Raw genomic sequence first — 20,652 nt, 5'->3', positions numbered from 1 at the left:
GTTGCTATTGTTTTATTTCTTTATGTCGTATACGATGTATGAATGATACTACATGTACTTTGATCTTGTACCAGTGACGGAGATAATATTGAATCTATCAATGTGTGAATTATTGAACGATATAATGGAAGAACGTATATATATATTTTTGTATCATTAGCATACAACATTTCTCGCCAAAGCTTCGTCTATTCCATCAAATGATATTTGTTATTATGCAGACATATAAGTTTTTTTTGTTTTTTTTTTAATTTTTATCGATTTTACTTCTTTTAATAACGATAATAACAAGTTACATGTAAATATACCCTATGCTTGTCATATTTTGACAAATATTGATGTAAGCAGATAGGTGTTCTAGCATAGCCAATGACAGATATGCTAGAACACCCAATGTATGTTACACACCAATGTATGACAACAAATACATAATTGAATAGACGGATACTTACATATATGATATGTTATTTAGATCGTTTAAGTATGTCTTAAATGTCTAGTATATAAACAATATATACTTGTTTGTTTGTTTGATTAATTAACGTCCTATTAACAGCTATGGTCATGTAAGGACGGCCTCCCATGTATGCGGTGTGTTGCGTGTATGTTGTGCGAGGTGCGTGTTTTGGGAGACTGTGGTATATCCATGTTGTTTCTTCTCGTATAGTGGAACTGTTACCCTTTTGATAGTGCTATATCACTGAAGCATGCCGCCGACGACACCAAGCAACACACCCCACCAGGTCACATTATACTGACAACGGGCGAACCAGTCGTCCCACTCCCCTTATGCTGAGCGCTAAGCTGGAACAGAAACTACCATTTTTATAGACTTTGGTGTGTCTCGACCAGGGGACAGAACCCAGAGCCTTCCTCACAGGGACGAACGCTCAATTCATGGCCAAAAGCGAGGCGGTGCCAAGGGAGGCATTAGGAAAGATAAAGTCAGTTTGGAAGAACAGAAAAGATAAGATCCTAAATTTAGTCGCCTTTTAGGATAATGCAATAGTGGCAGCAGTTACAATTCTAACGCCCTACATACTAAAACATGTAAGTATGTCAGGGAGAGTGCTTTAATACTTTCCAATGTGTTGTGTGTTTAGTTATAATGTTAAAGTTATTCTTTGTAACTGAAATATTTAATGCTAGAATTTAGAAGTATTCTGTCTCCATGACGTGTAATGTTTAACGTTATTTGTAACGACTCTATTATAAATCTGATTGATAATGTAAGTGTACTATTTGTAAGATAAATTGTGCAAACGAGTTTGAATATGTGTACAAGGATATACATGAAGTTTGTTGAATGAGAAGTGTCTTTCGTGAAGCCGAGCTCACTTGATGTTTATCCAATGGTTCTTTTACCATTGCAGTAATATGTAATATTTTCATTTTTGAAAATAAAAAGGACTTTTTGAGTAAATGAATTCCCTTTTATATAGTTCAATCCTGTAATAGATTTCAAAGAAATGAATCGGAAACAAGCTTACTGAAAGTATTTTCAAAATAGCAATGTAAAATAATGTTGATAATTTTTTTAGAATAGCAAAAGTTAGTAGCTTACCGTTAATACTACAAAATGTACACCTACTATCACTTCCCGATCAATTTCGTCCTAACTACGCAGGAAAGTTTGCATTTGTTTGGAGTTGTAACCTTATCTTACGCCATCGATATCAATTTTCTTACGTTCTGGTGATTTTAGAAATTTTTATTTTGTTTCGGGAAGGTAGTGGGCCTGAAATTGCTTCAAATTCCCTCTCCCAACACTTGACGATACTTTTAGTATACCAACAAAGTGGATGAGATTGCTTATACATTAGATTTAACCCAAAAGACCCAAAACATGGGGAAGTACAACGAAATAGGAGAACGTTCGAAACGCCATTTTCAAAAAATGAAGTATTTTACCCCTGTGATAGTTATTGATTGCGGATCATAGTAAAGAGTGATCATGGTTCAATAATTCTTAAGGTTTGTTTTTGCCATGGCAGGCGAATAACGCAAATTTTGTTTAATCACTGTATAAATATAGACCTGCGGCTTATGTAATTCCGTGGTGTTTTCGTGATGAAGTTCCACGTAGCAAGTAGGATGCTCAATCACATTGATATGGTTGTTCATTAAAGAACAGATTCTGGAGCAATACACCAATCAAAGAGAGTTTTAGTATACACTTGGTTAAGGTACCATTTTGAATACATTTATTAACTCCTTACTTTATTTGTTTTAGTTTTAGTGTTTAACGCACTCATTTTCGAAAAAAAAGTTTCATGCTAGGGATCAAATCAATCGTAGTCTAAAGATGGTCATAATATTCAGATGTATTGCATTAAGATATTAAAATATCACATCCTTTTTCATCCCAAGAACTTAATGTCCTTGAACAGATATTAGGTCAAGGGCTAACAAAGGTTGTGATATCAAATTAGTCATTACTCTAATATTGTTGTCATATTTTTGTCATAAAGATAAAATTAATTAATGAATAATTCGTACAAAACGTATATGCAGTCAAACCTCCTCTAACGACCGCAATATTGTTTTCCTTTTCCGATGCATGCCAATGCCTCATTTTAGGCGATATTGACAAAACTCATTTCGACCTGATCCTACCATTTACATACGTCAGGCTGCTAACCATCATCTACAGACTCTCTTGTCACATCTGTGTATATATGTGTAAACAAGATGATATATATATACACACCATATATATCTATCTATGAATATGACCTTAAAGAGGTCAAACTGAGCGAGATGGGAGCGATATCATCAAGCACGTGTGACAGGACATGCAGTCTGGGTGAATATACTCGGACGCATGCGCAGCCACTACACCTGTCACAATCAGCTTAAGGAGACAAAGGATCGAAGTCCCCCAACGCCTGGTAAGACATGCTAACGATATGTATTATTTTATATACTATATATAACAGTGAATTAACATAACATTATATCTAAGCAGTAATTAAGTAGAAAGGCCGTCAGAATGTAGAATAAACAAAGTATAAAAAATATACATTTTTATCTCTGCAGGCTTCTTCATCGTTAGCAATGAATTGCAAAAAACCTAGGACTAAATATCCGAGTATCTATAAACACATGTTACAAACTTAGGACCATTTAGTATGAAACATGTGTTTATAGATACTTATTTGTTTAATTAACACATACATTGTACACGTGGTTATCTGATAACCAAAAGGACAGTGAGGCTAACAAGAGAGAAATCGGTACACATCGTATAATGATTTATGTATTTTAATCAAAACCTTGGGATATGGTTAACTATTAATTTCGAAACCAGATGACTGAAGATGACCTGGGGGATATTGAATCAATCTTATTTTCAATTATAAATCAAACCTGAAATTGACTTTACATATCTGATTTATTCATGAATTTTTTGTATAAATCTCATTCTTACTCTCGTCTCTCTCAATTCTAGTCATTTTTACCGACGGTAGATTTTTGTGTTTGTCTACTCCCTATATAAATGATCTAACATGTAAATGAGAGTTCGTTTCATAATATGGTATTTTATGAATCGAGTCTAAGGTAGCCTTGTCGTTTCATAAAAATCTCATGTTAAATTAACACAAATGTAACATACTTTTTATCACATAAGTAAAACCACCTACATTTACATGTGTAAAAATCCAGTGGAGGCCACAATTTTGTTCCTGACGTTCTTATGTTTTGACGTCACATCATGATGTCACAATGACTTTCCAGCAAATAAGAAACACTCCATATTACAGTAGTGACAGATGCAAAATTATCACACGGGCCAACTCTAGTATTCTGTCTTTGCATATTACAGAGTTAGCTCCCTTGCGGGTAGGAATCGATTGTTACGTCATTATTTTGTCAGCGCAATTCACGTCATTTTCTCAGAAAAGTATGACGTTACGCTCACAAACACATGACGTCACAATCAATACCTACCCGCAAGTACAGATAACTCTGTAATATGCAAATTCGGAATACACATATATACCATTTAAATTGTACTTGAACAATAAACGACTTAAGACTTTATAGTTATGGAAACATATAGTAATTAATAAATATTACAGGATACAACGACATTTAATACCAATTTACATACTACAAGATAAACTTTCGTCGCTTCCATGGTTGCTGTTGAACAACAAATATACAACCATGTTTGTGAAATGTTGTCCCATGGACCAAGCACGAATATTTCTATCCACGAACTATATTGAGTGATCGTGCAAACTTCGGAAGAATATGCACACGAATATTCAATGTTATATAGTATAAAATATAAGTACTATTGCAATTCCTCTCTCTCACCATCACAGACGTAAATTCCGTGTATATGAGTACATTGATATTGAAACGTTATCATAGAAAAGGCATGTAGCTTGACATAACGTTTATGCAAATGCTATGTACAGGTATATTATGGTATATTCAGATATACATGTATGCATACGACATTTCCGGCTCTAGCATCTAAGTTTTTAATCAGCTTCGTCAGTGATGCTGTTTTTTAAATTTATTTTTATCTATACATAATATTATGTGTTAACGTGAATGTTTAAAGCATCTAGACATAATATTATGTGTTAACGTGAATGTTTAAAGCATCTAGACATAATATTATGTGTTAACGTGAATGTTTAAAGCATCTAAACATAATATTATGTGTTAACGTGAATGTTTAAAGCATCTAGACATAATATTATGTGTTAACGTGAATGTTTAAAGCATCTAGACATAATATTATGTGTTAACGTGAATGTTTAAAGCATCTAGACATAATATTATGTGTTAACGTGAATGTTTAAAGCATCTAGATATAATATTATGTGTTAACGTGAATGTTTAAAGCATCTAGACATAATATTATGTGTTAACGTGAATGTTTAAAGTATCTAAATATAATATTATGTGTTAACGTGAATGTTTAAAGCATCTAGATGTAATATTATATGTTAACGTGAATGTTTAAAGAATCTAGACATAATATTATGTGTTAACGTGAATGTTTAAAGCATCTAGACATAATATTATGTGTTAACGTGAATGTTTAAAGCATCTAGACATAATATTATGTGTTAACGTGAATGTTTAAAGCATCTAGACATAATATTGTGTGTTAACGTGAATGTTTAAAGCATCTAGATATAATAGTATGTGTTAACGTGAATGTTTAAAGCATCTAGATATAATAGTATGTGTTACCGTGAATGTTGAAAGAATCTAGACAGAATTGTATGTGTTAACATGAATGTTTAAAGCATCTAGGCAGAAAAGTGTGTCTTAACGTGAATGTTTAAAGCATCTAAACATAATATTATGTGTTAACGTGAATGTTTAAAGCATCTAAACATAATATTATGTGTTAACGTGAATGTTTAAAGCATCTAAACATAATATTATGTGTTAACGTGAATGTTTAAAGCATATAGACATAATATTATGTGTTAACGTGAATGTTAAAGCCGTACCTGCAAAAAAGGTCAAATAGGATGACTACACTTCCACTTCTTTTACACCTACCGTACATGAACACGTTAGCCTTAGCTTCAGTAGTGACTATCTTTTGTAGTGTAATACATAAACTGTTTTTACACTTATTATCATATAACCAAATTTTAGGATACTTACCTTTGTCATTGTACAATCCGTTTGAAATGCAATTCGCGGAGTTTGTTGAATTTATCATATATCACATCGTGCTTTTGTTAAGTGACTGGCAATGAGTTGTACTTCATAGGTCTTGAAGATAGCCATGGAGACTCCAGCTTCACCTAACACGGTTGATGATCATAAAACAAAGACAGACCGAGGAAACGTTTGTATGAAGATAGTGTATTCTGTTTGTTGTTGTTTCGCCTTCTTTTCTCTCGTAAGTATAGTGAACATGTGATTTTGTGTCAAGGTTTGTAAAGGACAAGGGGTGAAGATAGGGCATCGATTTTACAAAGACAATACAACCCGCGATTTGATTAAACGAAAAGTACATTTTGCATAACTTGCACTTTTGCTGCAATGCGTATATAAATGCCTATCAGCATTTGAAGATGACACCATTTATTTGCGAGATGTTCTTTTAAATCATTTTTTCACATCTAATTTGTTCATGCTGCTAGTAATACATAGTCACCATAGTTCTGAAGTTTGCAGTTCAACGTGGTATACCGTAACCATGGTAATCCGCCACAATCTTAGATCTGTAGTCTTTACACGTGTATGATTATTGTATCGATTTTGAAAGCTATAATGTACCCTTGCAAGTAATAGATAAAGACATATAGTAACACACTCAGTGGTGCGTAACCAATTAATATAATACACATTAACTACTTAGTGATAATATCTTATAATTGTATAATTAAATTAACATTGCAAAACTGTAGCTGGTTTTGTTATCAAATATGCAACTCACCAAACGTAATCATGTTTCCTTTGACGATGGGAATGTCACATCCTAATGCTGGTGTATTGTAATTCTATGTTACAAAGGGTTGGGTAGATGACCTCACAGGACCGGCCCTGCTTGAACTACAGACAAACACGGGCGTTACCTTCACACAAGCCTCATCTTATTTCACGATGTACAACCTAGCTCATATCTTTGGATCTCTGAGTACGGGGTTCCTCAGTGGCAGACTAAGTCCCTATATATCTCTCACCTTCAGTCTGGGAATGATTGCTGTTAGTTCGGTGACAATCTCTTTACTGGAATCCTATCTGGGTATGATGGGCGCGTTCGCTTGTCTTGGGGTTTCTACGGGAGTCATGGAAACAGGTATCCCTATTTGCTATTTTTATTCACTTAGCAAATGTCAAGCACATTTCTATAGTTAGGTGTTTGTTTTATTTTTGAGAAACATGGAGACATCATTAAATCTTTATTAAGCTTGAAGCAAACTACAATAACTATTTTTAGCGTACTATTGATTGAGATAAGAAAAAGCGAGAATAATTATCCACAAAAATGTGATCAGTGACACAATGTAAGAATAAATGTCAAATTAAATATGTTTAACTGTACATGTGCCATATAACATGTAAGTTCTCATCCAGGAAATTCTCAGATACTCCTATTTTTCTATGAAGTAACCATATCTTATGTTTTGTTTGTAATTTCTATGTTTGTTCCAGTTATATTTGCAGAGGTGGCGGGATTATGGGGATCCGATACAGGTGTACCGATGCATGCTGTCTGGTTCTCAAAGGACTTCGGATCCATGCTATCCCCTTTTAGTATTACACCTTTCCTGAGGCAGATCAACAGCTCAGATGAAGCAATGATAACAAGCACATCACCATTGACAAGTGGAGTTTCAAACAATTATAATATGTCATTAGCAAACAAATTACATGCAGAATTTTCTAGAAAATCCGTAAAAGCATTATCGCCATCTAAACTGATTTTTCCGTTTGGAATATCTGCGTGTATCGCGCTGTTGGCCTTGATGTTATTTATTGTTCTATCATTAGTGTCGCATTTCAATAAATTTAAAATTATTTACAATCACGATGAGGACAAACAAAGATATGGACTAACGGGAAGATATTTGTATATGGCACTATTTTTTATTGGACTATTATCAGCGCTGGACACAGGGATTGACGATGCATTCGTGGATTTCATATCATACTATTGTGTGATCCAAATGGACTGGCCGAGTCGCAACAGTGCCTACGTTCTGTCTCTCTATAACGCATCGTGCGCGCTAGGAACATTCTGTGGTGTTATGTACGCAAAATTCGATCTTAGTCCCACAAAACTAGCTATAACACACACTATGATCACAATTATGGGATTCTGTGGGTTGATACTTAGTGGAATATATATCTTAAATGTCGGAATTTGGATCAGCAGTTTTCTTGCTGGATTTGGACATTCTGTAATATGGACATTAGTATGTGTTATTGCTGAAGAACGCTTCTTCCTCATCACTGGTAAAATTGCATCTTTTATTGTGATATTGTCGTGCTTAGGTTCTGCAGTTAACGCCCCTTTCATTAGTTACTTCATGGAACATGTTTCAAACATGTATTTCGGGTACATTCTGTTGACGGAAAGATCTCTTTGCTTGGTCCTTATTATTTGGAGCATCGATCTTGTCTGGTTAACAGGAAAAAGCAACGATTCCTTTGTTGGAGACAAATTAGGAAAAAATAATTACTCATCTACATCATCAACACATGAGATACAGACAATGATACAGAGACAATGATACAGAGATACAGACAATGATACAGAGATACAGACAATGATACAGAGACAATGATACAGAGATACAGACAATGATACAGAGACAATGATACAGAGATACAGACAATGATACAGAGATACAGACAATGATACAGAGATACAGACAATGATACAGAGACAATGATACAGAGATACAGACAATGATACAGAGATACAGACAATGATACAGAGATACAGACAATGATACAGAGATACAGACAATGATACAGAGATACAGACAATGATATAGAGATACAGACAATGATACAGAGATACAGACAATGATACAGTGATACAGACAATGATACAGTGATACAGACAATGATACAGTGATACAGACAATGATATAGAGATACAGACCATGATACAGAGGTAAAGACAATGATATAGAGATACAGACAATGATACAGAGAAAATGATACAGAGATACATGTACACAAAATGATACAGAGATACAGATAATGTACACAAAATGATACAGAGACTATGATACAGAGATACAGACATGATACAGACAATGATACAGATACAGACAATGATACAGAGATACAGACAATGATACAGAGATACAGACAATGATACAGAGATACAGACAATGATACAGAGATACAGACAATGATACAGAGACAATGATACAGACAATGATACAGAGATACAGACAATGATACAGAGATACAGACAATGATACAGAGATACAGACAATGATACAGAGACAATGATACAGACAATGATACAGAGACAATGATACAGAGATACAGACAATGATACAGAGATACAGACAATGATACAGAGACAATGATACAGAGATACAGACAATGATACAGAGACAGATACAATGATACAGACAATGATACAGAGATACAGACAATGATACAGAGATACAGACAATGATACAGAGATACAGACAATGATACAGAGACAATGATACAGAGATACAGACAATGATACAGAGATACAGACAATGATACAGAGATACAGACAATGATACAGAGATACAGACAATGATACAGAGATACAGACAATGATACAGAGATACAGACAATGATACAGAGATACAGATGATACAGAGATACAGACAATGATACAGAGATACAGACAATGATACAGAGATACAGACAATGATACAGAGAGATAAGAGAACAGACAATGATACAGAGATACAGACAATGATACAGAGATACAGACAATGATACAGAGATACAGACAATGATACAGAGATACAGACAATGATACAGAGATACAGACAATGATACAGAGATACAGACAATGATACAGAGAATAAGCTGATACAGAGATACAGACAATGATACAGAGACAGAAATAAGATAACAGACAATGATAAGAGACAGACATGATACAGAATACAGACAATATACAGATACAGAAATGATACAGACAAATGATACAGAGATACAGACAATGATACAGAGATACAGACGATACAGAGAACATACATAGAGATACAGAGATAAGACAATGATACAGAGACAATGATACAGAGATACAGACAATGATACAGAGACAATGATACAGAGATACAGACAATGATACAGAGACAAATGATACAGAGATATACAGACAATGATACAGAGATACAGAAATATACAGAGTACAGACAATGATACAGAGACAATAATACAGAGATACAAACAATGATACAGAGATATAGACAATGATACAGAGACAATGATACAGAGACACAGACAATGATACAGAGACAATGATACAGAGATACAGACAATGATACAGAGACAATGATACAGAGGTACAGACAATGATACAGAGACAATGATACAATGATACAGAGATACAGACAATGATACAGAGATACAGACAATGATACAGAGACAATGATACAGAGATACAACAATATGATACAGAGATACAATGATAGAACAGAGAGTACAGACAATGATACAGACCATGATACAGAGATACAGACAATGATACAGAGACAATGATACACAGAGATACAGACAATGATACAGATATATAGACAATGATACAGAGATACAAACAATGATACAGAGATACATTTGTACAGACAATGCTACGCAGACAGACAGATGGAGACACTGATATGGATTTTGAAATAATTAGGGACAGAGATCGATAATGATACAGTATATTAATAATTATAATTTTATAGGGATTCAGTATGTTACTTTGTAGCGCGGACTTAATTTTAGCGCTCAAAATAGGAAAATACAGGAAAAAAGTAAAATGGAAGCATATAATTGATGATAAATTTTAGCCTACGGAACGAATATAACAACACAATACAATGGTTTACTGACCGGCATTTACGTTGGAAGTGGTTCGTTTTCTTGAGGTATTCGAAATTGCAGAAAAATGGGAAAGTGCGATGTATGATATCGTTAAACCTCGAATTTCATGTTTTAACAACGTGACTTCTGATTATTTACACACGTTATATGACTCAGGAACGTGTACACGTGTTCATTTGCCCGCGCTCGTGCAGTTAAAAATTAATTTATAGAGATACATGTCGTGGAAATGTTTAAGATTAGTTAATTAAAGATGCTCCGTAGCTGACAAATTGTAATTTTTCTCAGTCAAACACAGGAGGCAGACGATTTAGTATTTTCTTCAGTTACGAAAGTTACTTACTTAACACCATTACCACCTTTGAAAAGTTTGAGCTTCTAATTTTACTTCAAGTTAAAAATATAAAAAATTTCTGTGGTACTATGTCCTATATGGAATGCAATACTGATTGCACATGCACCGAAAGCAAAATAGATTATTTTAAGTCATATTTTGCAAGATTATTTTAAGTAATGTTTTGCATTAATTAGACATATATATATACACGATTAAAAACCAATTATTGATCAGACGATGGGTATCATTTAAGCTCTGTCGGCACTATATTAAAATTTCTCACCATTTTTAACACGCACACTTTGCAGTATCATTTAAATACATATATGTATAGATGGAAACCGTTATTTAAAAACCGTTATGCCTTTATGTGTAAGGAAAGCTCCGGAGAGAAGATAGATGCAAATACAAACTGATTAAATCCAATGTGATTCCCGACATTTGAGGTAAAACCACGTCCCAGGAGGATTTTTATTCCGAAGGTTAACCCAATATTTATATTGTACATGCATATTAAAACCGTAATAAAAAAGTCCTTGTATATTTATATAACAAACGCTCCGGCGAAAAGATAAATAAAAATATGTATTTATGAACTTCAATCTGTTTCCAACTTTGGAAATGAAACCACGATCCGCAGGGGATTTCCCCCTAATGGTATAAAACATGTAGGTTTTTGTAGTAAACGCGTAGTAACACAAGTCACGTGCTTAAACCTCACGAATGCCATTGGCCTATAGATGAAGTTGTATTATGGGAAACTAGTGATCACGTGATTGCCTGTTTACTTTCAAATATAGTGATTTCTCTGAACTGATTTGTGACTGTTTCGAGATGGCGATTTTTGACCTTTCGTTATCAAAGGTTTATCTCCATGGAATAATGTCATAATGCACGTCTTCCATCTTAGTTCTATGTCATTGGTACAATGTGCTGTCATTTTAAATGTTTGTGATTACAAAAAGAAAGAAAAACTACGTATAGTGTGCCTTTAATCAAAGAATTCTGTTCAGGTATCCCATAACCTAAACACAAATCAGTCATCAAGCTAATTAGGCCTTCGAATTTTCACCTAAACACAAATCAGTCATAATTAATTCCTGAAAATATAAGTTAATGAAAAATTAATCACCCAGTCGTTGCTGCGAGAACAAAATACAACGATATAATGCTATAGGTGATATCGATCCTAGTTTGGATTTTGGCTTGACATACATAATTGATTATGACATACATATTAAAAGCTAAAATCGTTGTGGAAAGACAGACTTTGCAATGGAAGTGCGATTCATCCCTATACTACGCCTAGGGAGGCATACCAATACTGTGTCAGTTTTATTTTCATATATCTATAGTGTTATATTAATAATAAATGTACCATTTCCCTGTAAGATTATTAAAACATTGGTTGTTATCTTTTTACCATGTATTGATGTGTATAACACACAGGATGTTTTTGCCACATCCAATGGCGCGTTACATAATGCCAATAGTATCTTCTAGTTTAAATAATTTACTAAAACAAAAACTGTTAAGTAATATCAACAGGACAGTAGACCTATAAGTGTTGCCTACACGACGTCACAAAGGAGGCAGCACTTTCATGTTTTCATCACGCAGTACATAGATAAATGCTGTTATATCTCAGCAAACGTTATCAGACATATACTTGTCAGAGAAGGAGAAGTTATCGACCGCAGTATTTTCTGTGAAAGGAAGCACGGACGCATGTACAAAGAAATATTTAATATAATGTGGTGTTTAATACTGCTAGAATGGTTTCTCAAGTACACATATGCAGGTAAGTGTCAAAATTTAATTGGTAGTATCTACAATGTTCTAGAAGTTGTTTATAGTTGATTCATATTAATTTATCACACAGTGATTTAGATTCGCGATACACACTCAATTCGGACAATTTACAGGTCGAATCATTTTCGCGGTTCCTAATCGAGAAATACGCGAATCTCGCTCAAAACTAAGTTGGTTAACAGTATACACACGATTTATATAAAAAAAACCTGATACCACACGAGTCGTAGCAGGTTGTAATCCGTCAGGTACAACAACTGATATAAAAATATTTCTATTTTTTTTAAATATAGAAACAACAGTTGCATTTCTAATCAATAGAAAAAATATGGAATTTGAATCAATTCATATTACCGTGTTAAAACATGTATTATGTTTTGTTCTTTTAAACGGATAATCTTGAATATATTATTTATTCCTAATGTGATTTGTTAGGATGTAGTAACGAGCAATATCTCTGCTAAAACTGTAACAATCACGCGGTAAACATTTTGAAAACTAAAATTCTAAATTTTACGAAATGAAACCGATCGAGTGAAATAAGCGACAGTCGTAAGAGGGATGAACCAAGGATTCCATCTCTGGCATCACTCTCATTTGCTGGGAGATAAAATTAATGTGAAACATGTAAATAGAGTATTATATAATATATCGTAGAAACAGGAGTTTGAATCAGTTGTACTATCGCTGATTTTGGATCAGCTATAGAGAGCAACCAACTAAATAATTTTACATAGACCACAGTGTTAAACTTTGTTAAAGTTTTGTACTGTATTATTAAAACAAAGGAATATTAGTTAGATATTGTGTTCTATAATTAAAGTCTAGGTTCTCATATAACACTAGATAGAAAAAAAAAGTTTGGGTCCTTCTGCTCAAACTCCAACCAGGGTAGCTTTATTGAAATCAGGTGCAATTTGTACTAAAAATCCTGAAATTCTAATGTTTTAACCTATTCGTTATCAAAATTCATATTTTGAACCTAAATCTCAATATGAATTTCCATATTCATATCATGGTTATCTAGGAATAATTACCTGTCAGAAAACATTTTTACTTTTGAAATTCATAATTAGCGGCCGGTTTAATATCACAGGGGCCATTTCGAAGCAATCTTGTATACACAGGGACCATTTCGAAGGTCTTTTTTTTTATTTAGTTGGTTGTTCCCTATACTACCGTGGCTTATTTTGATTCCGCTTTACTCTCACTGATTTTGATTCAGCTGCACTCCTTATGATGTTGATTCAGCTGTACTCTAGCTGATTTTGGATCAGCTGTACTCTAGCTGATTTTGGATCATCTGTACTCCAGATGATTTTGATTCAGCTGTACTCTCGCTGATTTTGATTCAGCTGTACTCCCTATGATGTTGATACAGCTGTACTCTAGCTGATGTTGGATCAGCTGTACTCTAGCTGATGTTGGATCAGCTGTACTCTAGTTGATTTTGATTCAGCTGTTCTCTCGCTAATTTTGACACTCCATATTGTGGATATCAGTAAAATTAGTTGACTGGGAACCAAATCACATATTCAATTGTGATTTTATCCCGTTTCAGATCTGAGATCAATGTCCATTTTGTTTGTTGCTTTATGGGGCGTCGTATATCACGTGGTTTATTTTCGCGGTAATGATAGTTTCACGATTTCACGAATCAGTAACATCATCGCGAAATTTTGAACTGTGAAATAATATGATTCCTTGAATAACCTTCAACTTTGAAAACAAATCGCAACATTTTCACTCGCTAAAACTTAATTTTCCTCGATTTATGTCCTAATCGCAAACACAACCAGCTCTATGGTATTTGACCGAAATATAACATTGCTTGGTACTATTTACTGAATATAGGTTTCTGTCTTTTTCGAACATTCTTTGGTCCACGAGTGCTACGATACAGAACTAGATACCGCGATTTGTTGCCAATGTTGTTGTAGCTTCAGACAATATACTGTTCCGTCTTTACCTATTACAGAGTTAGCTCCCTTGTGGGTAGGTATCCATTGTTACGTCATCATGTTGTGAGTGCAATCCACATTTCTCCGAAAAGTATGCCGTTATAGCTCGGAAACATGAGATCGTTATCAATACCTACACATAGTGATTGAATGTATTTTTTCTAATTTTCATAGCGGCTATGAATATCAGAAGCTATCTACTTATCCCGTGGAGCACGTTAGCGCACCTCGGAAGATATGTAGATAGCTTTTTAATTCTGCTATTCATAGCCGCTATCAAAATTAGAAAAATACATTAAATCCATATATATATAAACAATATAATAATTTATAATATTAAAAATTATTGAAAGGTTATTATATTCTATATAAGATTATGACACCCATATACGACGAGAAACGAGATTAATGGAACAGTTGGGTGACAAAGTCATTCCACAACGTCGACCTTCTTTTGCAAATGACAAACGATAAACTAGAAATATAGTTAAAATAAGATTCGATTGACTTATTACAGTAAACCTTATTTGATTCTACGTCAAGAAACAACACATTAAAGATTATACATTAAAATATTGTGAGGGACTATTTTTTATTGATATGAAACTGGCATATGTTTGAAATCAGCTGATCGATGCACGAGAATCGTTGTATTCATAGTGTATTCATAGTGTTTTCATAGAATATGTGACTACGATTTAAAAACAGTTTATTGCTTATATTTACATTAAAATATTTCGGTGAGATTAGATACATCTAGACGTCATGACATGACGTCACAATCAATACCTACACACAATGGTAGATTATAAGACTCTTTTATATGTGGATATGAAGGATAGGAATATTCTACCCGAGGATCACAAAGCGTTGTAAAAACCTCGGTGTTTTATTGCAATTTCAAAACTATGATAGTTTGCCAATTTGAAAAAAATGCAAGTCAATACTCCATACATGTTTAAACAACTGGATTCCCCATGAATAAATTAGATCTAGTTTTACTGAAAAATTGATATAAAATGATCGGGTAGCCTGAGGCCTTAGGCTGCTATGTGTACAAAAGTGATATATATCGTAGAAATGATCATTACTATTTGCATATTTCATTACTATTTGCATATTTCATTACTATTTGCATATTTCATTACTATTTGCATATTTTATGTTCTTTCAGCATGAAGTATTTTTTTTTCGTTCGGTGTTTGATAATCTCTCCATTGGAATCATTAAAGAAAGTGTATGAAATATTATCTGTATCATGTTGATATGTTTATTGATTTGTTAATAAATTAATTAAGAGATACAATAGTGTAATTAGAGATGAGACATTCCAGTCTATTAACTCCATCTCTGATAATTTGTGTGATAACTTTTGTCACGCCACCTCTCTGTTTGCCAAATCCCTGGTCGTCCTCAAAGTAGGCTGTAATTCTGATACCCATCACAAATGAATTTCCTGACGTTATCTCAGTTATAAATGTACAGATTCATTCTAAACATGTCCGACATTTTATAAAACCAGTTCACATACCAAAACACTCTTGCGTTATTATATATTCATTCCTTTGTGAATCCCAGAGTAGTACGTCGAACGGATCATTGAAAGAGTAATATTATTATTTATAAACACTCACTGGGCACCAGTATTGGTTACATTGAAACATGAATAATCAATAAACAGATACTGTCGATTATCGGGCATATTTTGTTAAGCATACATTTTTATCGAAAATCGACAAAGGAAAATTAAGAAAAGGATAAACAAATTTCCATTGGTCCTAGTCCTTAATGATTATAATCCAATAGAAGTATTCCTTAACTAATAAAAAAATTTGTTTACCAAGATCGTTGTGAAACAACCGTACCGCTCGGGATTATAATCATTGTTGTGTAACACACCGTCTTCATGTAACTATATGTCGGTAATGGTTGTGATTTTTAATCAGAAGGATTTTTTTGTTTAGTTATATTCAAAGTTGATACAACGGCAGACATAGATACAAGCATACAAGTACTAAGGAAGTCGAACTCCTACAGTAAGAGTGTCACAGGAACCAACCAATCACAGCACACGGAAGCAATGCATATGTATAATGAAAGAAACTGAGAAATATTTTTTATTTAAATGGGTAATTTTTAAAGATTTTATTGGAGCGATCAAAGGCACGTCTAATTTTTTCGCCGCTTTTATATTTTACATGAAAACAGATGATGGTGATATTGCGACATGTGTTAGAGAGAGTGATATCCTATTCCACAACCTTTCCCTCAACAAACCAGCGAACCAGTCCTCTCTGTATGACGGTGCTTACTACGACAATGATCTCCATGGTTACGCGTGGAGGGCTAATGACGGTATCAAAAACTCGACATATGGGGACGGATCGTGTAGCCATACCACTGTACTCGAGGACACGCCATGGTGGCAGGTGGATCTAGAACAGCAATATGACGTCACATCCGTCACAATCGTGAACAGAGATCCATTTGGTAAATATAACACATATATTTTACTGCGCACGAAATAGAGGTAACTATGGAAATAAACACTGCTACAGAGATTGATAATGTCCATCGTCAAACGATGCTAAAACTATAATAGTATTGTTTTTTAATGTTGACTCTACATTGAATCAAATTATCGTTTGACCTCTGAATATATCTTAGGCGCATTGATATTTGCTCAAACACGTTAGTTTCGCTTTTAAAATTTCTCTCGAAAACGCTATTTTATATTTGACGTCATAATATTTGCCGCACAATTATTTTAGTCTATTTAAATGACCTCAAACTCCTAACCAAGGGAAGTAAGTGTAACATATGTAATTAAATTATGAAAATGTAAAGCTGAATCATATCATCAATAGAAATGTCTGTCGATTTCTCTCGAATGCGATTTCCTCTTTCAAATTTAACGCGATTATTTCTATCGCATGAAACGAACCATACGCAACAAGTTTTGAACCAGATAAAAAATAAGTGAATACGGGGTTTCGAAATTCCAAAACGACGAATGTAAAGTACGTAAATTTTACCGTCGATTAGTCCCACCTTTCCGGAGATTATGAAGTCACGAAACTCACATCAAATGATGAGGTCGTAATCACAAGATGGTGGAACTAACCGACGGCAAAAAGTAATTTACCCACGTCGTTTTGGGATCTTAAAGCCCCCATATTAATTACACTTTATAATTAGTTTTCAAGCCTAAATATTAATTATTCACTTAAACATCAATAATTTTATGAGGTGAAATTCAGAGTTTAAATCATTGTAAAATATATCGATTTTAAGTTTTATATTTTTCTACTCTTAAATCCAATAGAGTCCGAACACTGCACAATATTACTATTAATAAGAATGAAATATACAAGCGTACACTAGAACGGTTTTAATTGCGTTTTCTTAAAGGTTATCGGCTGATTGATTTTGGTATTGAAGTATCCATGTTTGAACAAGACGACGGAACAGGACACCTGACTGGGGCGGTACTCTGTCACTTTCACGAAGGGGGCGGTATAGGGGATGGGGAGGAGAGAGTTTTCCCCTGTACAAACGGCTCTTTGGGACGGTATTTACGTATTTACATGCGAAACGCAAAAGGGAGACCACTAGCTTTATGTGAGGTAGAAGTTTCAGGTCAGTATTCATATTTTAACTTATTTTGAAAACAAAGTAAACTTAAATAGGGAGGTTTTGATTTATAATAATACCAATACTGAATTTCGAGAAAACATGGATTTGGTGAATACAAAATTTAAAGAATAACAATCATACCCCGATCCAAGTCAACCAGACCGACATCATGGGGGAGTATAGAACATGCTCTGATATATTCGATGTCTTATATAATTTTTCCTCATAACACCGGTTCTATTGTCCAAAATAAAATATGTTATACTTAAGTAATTTATATATACTCCTTTATGAAGAATATAAACAAATATCCACAGTATCCAAGTATCAGTAAGTAGAGAATAGCCCCTCAGATGCCCCGGAAACAGTCACGTGTATTATACATCGCGTATAAAATGTTTGTTTACAAAATACCAAGATATATACGAGAAATCAACTTTACATGTGGTTCCGCTTTCCATTTTCACAGATGAAGTTTGTGCAATGTAAATAATCTAAATGATCTTACTATTTTTTATCTTCAGTTTTAATAAGGAGGATAATACATTTGTGTTGTCACTTACATGGTCGAAGGTAGGCCTACAAGCACGAAAATGTTCGATATGTTTTAAAAAACAATTATTGCAAAAACATGATTGGAATAATGTACCTAAATAATTAGATGACCAGTGATCTCAAAGTAAAGAATATCTGGGTAACTTGGTATTAGAGATACCATTGTATTACAAAAACACAACTTCGTCCTTTCTCTGCAACGACTTATGTATCTTTTTACATGAATGTTTGTTTGAACATTCTGTTCCAGGCTATGGAATGATTTGTGATGCATCTCCATCATCGCAAAACACCACTACAACTTCCTGTCCAGACATCTGGTGTTGTCGATATGTAAACAGAACAGTCCCCACAATGTTAGAACTGACCCAGCGAATGAAACAACTAAAGAAACAACTGGCAATAGACAGAAAACAGACCAGTTTCTACCGACGGACACTCGTCTGTGCTGCAGATAACAGAAAATCAGCCAGGAATCTTGGATCTGTGTTTGGAGTTGGGGTCCTGGTCTCTGTGTTTGGGTGTATCATAGCATTGGATCTCCATCGCCTGAAATCTTTCATCACATCTGTATGTAGGAAATAGTACAATCTGTTCCTTAAATGCACAGTTTATGTCGACCTCATTTTAAATCTATAGACAAATAATGTGCATGTAGTTAAACTGTAAATACCTCACAAATGGTAGTTTCAAATGATAAACACGTGTAATTATGTTCCATTAGAAAAGTAGTAAGGGATACTGAATTACATTAAGTAGAATTTCTAATAAAATAAAGAAAAAAGAACAACTGGCGATGGACATTAAAAATGAGAAATGCAAGTGTTTTTTTCTAGTTATTTTTTTAATATATACAATGTAAACTATTCCGCAACATGTAGTACAAATATAAAAATGCTATGCAAAATAAGTGATATGTAATCCGATAGTTATTAGTAACAATTATCAATAAAATATCTTAACATTTAACATTACATCTTGAATGAATTTTATTAATGTATATCCAAAATCGTTTACCGTAAAGAAATCTAAAAAAATATTTTAGTTTTAGATATAAATTCTGATATACATTGCAATAAATATGTATTCTTTTTTTCATCACAAATGTCACACCCATGTATTTTTTGTGTTAAAATGAGTGAGAATATTTCTCCCAGAACCTTTAGCATCAATGAGTTATATTTAAATTTAAATCTATTTTGAATTTGGCATACAAATAATTATGGATACAAAATAATTGGAAAAATATAATAGTAAATTAAATTAAGCGAAATCATTTGCAATGGGATATTGCACGTTTCATATGAATAGAGGCGATTAAGACAAATATATTGATTGAAAAGAATGAACGACATTTCAGCAATACATGTTGGAATATTTATTGATATCACCATACAATGGCAAATGAGAACAAATGTATCAGGTAGAAAGTTGTATTGATATTTGAAAAAATAAGTATGCGGCATTTGTTATTCATGCCGTTTAAAAGTATTTCCTGTTTCATGTCAATGAAGAATTAAAAGTTACATATATCTTTTATTGTTTTGGTTTCTTTTCATTTTCTCGTTTGTTTTTCTCATATTCTAAATATAATAAAGACAATAACAATGTATATCTTTGTTGTTTTGTGTTTGTCACGTGTACGTTCCTATGTATGATATTCTATTAGTTTATTTCTGAGTATGTACATGCCAATATGACATTTTAGATATATACTACAGAAGAGCCTCGGGAATACATTTTCTTTCATACCTACGGGTGTAATACTGGCTGGTCTAGGACAATACACTCATGCCGCCTGAGGCTGTATTGCATGGCTAC

The 20,652-nt window shown here is 33.6% G+C and overlaps 2 protein-coding genes across 2 annotated transcripts; both read left to right on the top strand.

The window, feature by feature from the left end:
* The first annotated feature begins 5,767 nt into the window (after positions 1 to 5,767).
* LOC138326184 (sodium-dependent glucose transporter 1-like) lies at positions 5,768 to 8,225 on the top strand. The gene is made up of 3 exons (XM_069272313.1): positions 5,768 to 5,830; positions 6,502 to 6,787; positions 7,144 to 8,225. Exons 1-3 carry the CDS (start codon positions 5,768 to 5,770, stop codon positions 8,223 to 8,225), a joined length of 1,431 nt encoding a protein of 476 aa, XP_069128414.1.
* An 8,527-nt stretch (positions 8,226 to 16,752) lies between these two features.
* LOC138326252 (fucolectin-3-like) lies at positions 16,753 to 20,422 on the top strand. The gene is made up of 3 exons (XM_069272373.1): positions 16,753 to 17,130; positions 18,052 to 18,279; positions 19,082 to 20,422. Exons 1-3 carry the CDS (start codon positions 16,839 to 16,841, stop codon positions 19,414 to 19,416), a joined length of 855 nt encoding a protein of 284 aa, XP_069128474.1. The 5' UTR covers positions 16,753 to 16,838; the 3' UTR covers positions 19,417 to 20,422.
* The last annotated feature ends 230 nt before the right edge of the window (positions 20,423 to 20,652 follow it).

The sequence above is a fragment of the Argopecten irradians genome, chromosome 6, assembly GCF_041381155.1.
Source record: "Argopecten irradians isolate NY chromosome 6, Ai_NY, whole genome shotgun sequence".
Lineage (NCBI taxonomy): Eukaryota > Metazoa > Mollusca > Bivalvia > Pectinida > Pectinidae > Argopecten > Argopecten irradians.
The sequence above is the reverse complement of the archived record's forward strand: the minus strand, read 5'-3'. Positions and strand labels throughout refer to the sequence as shown.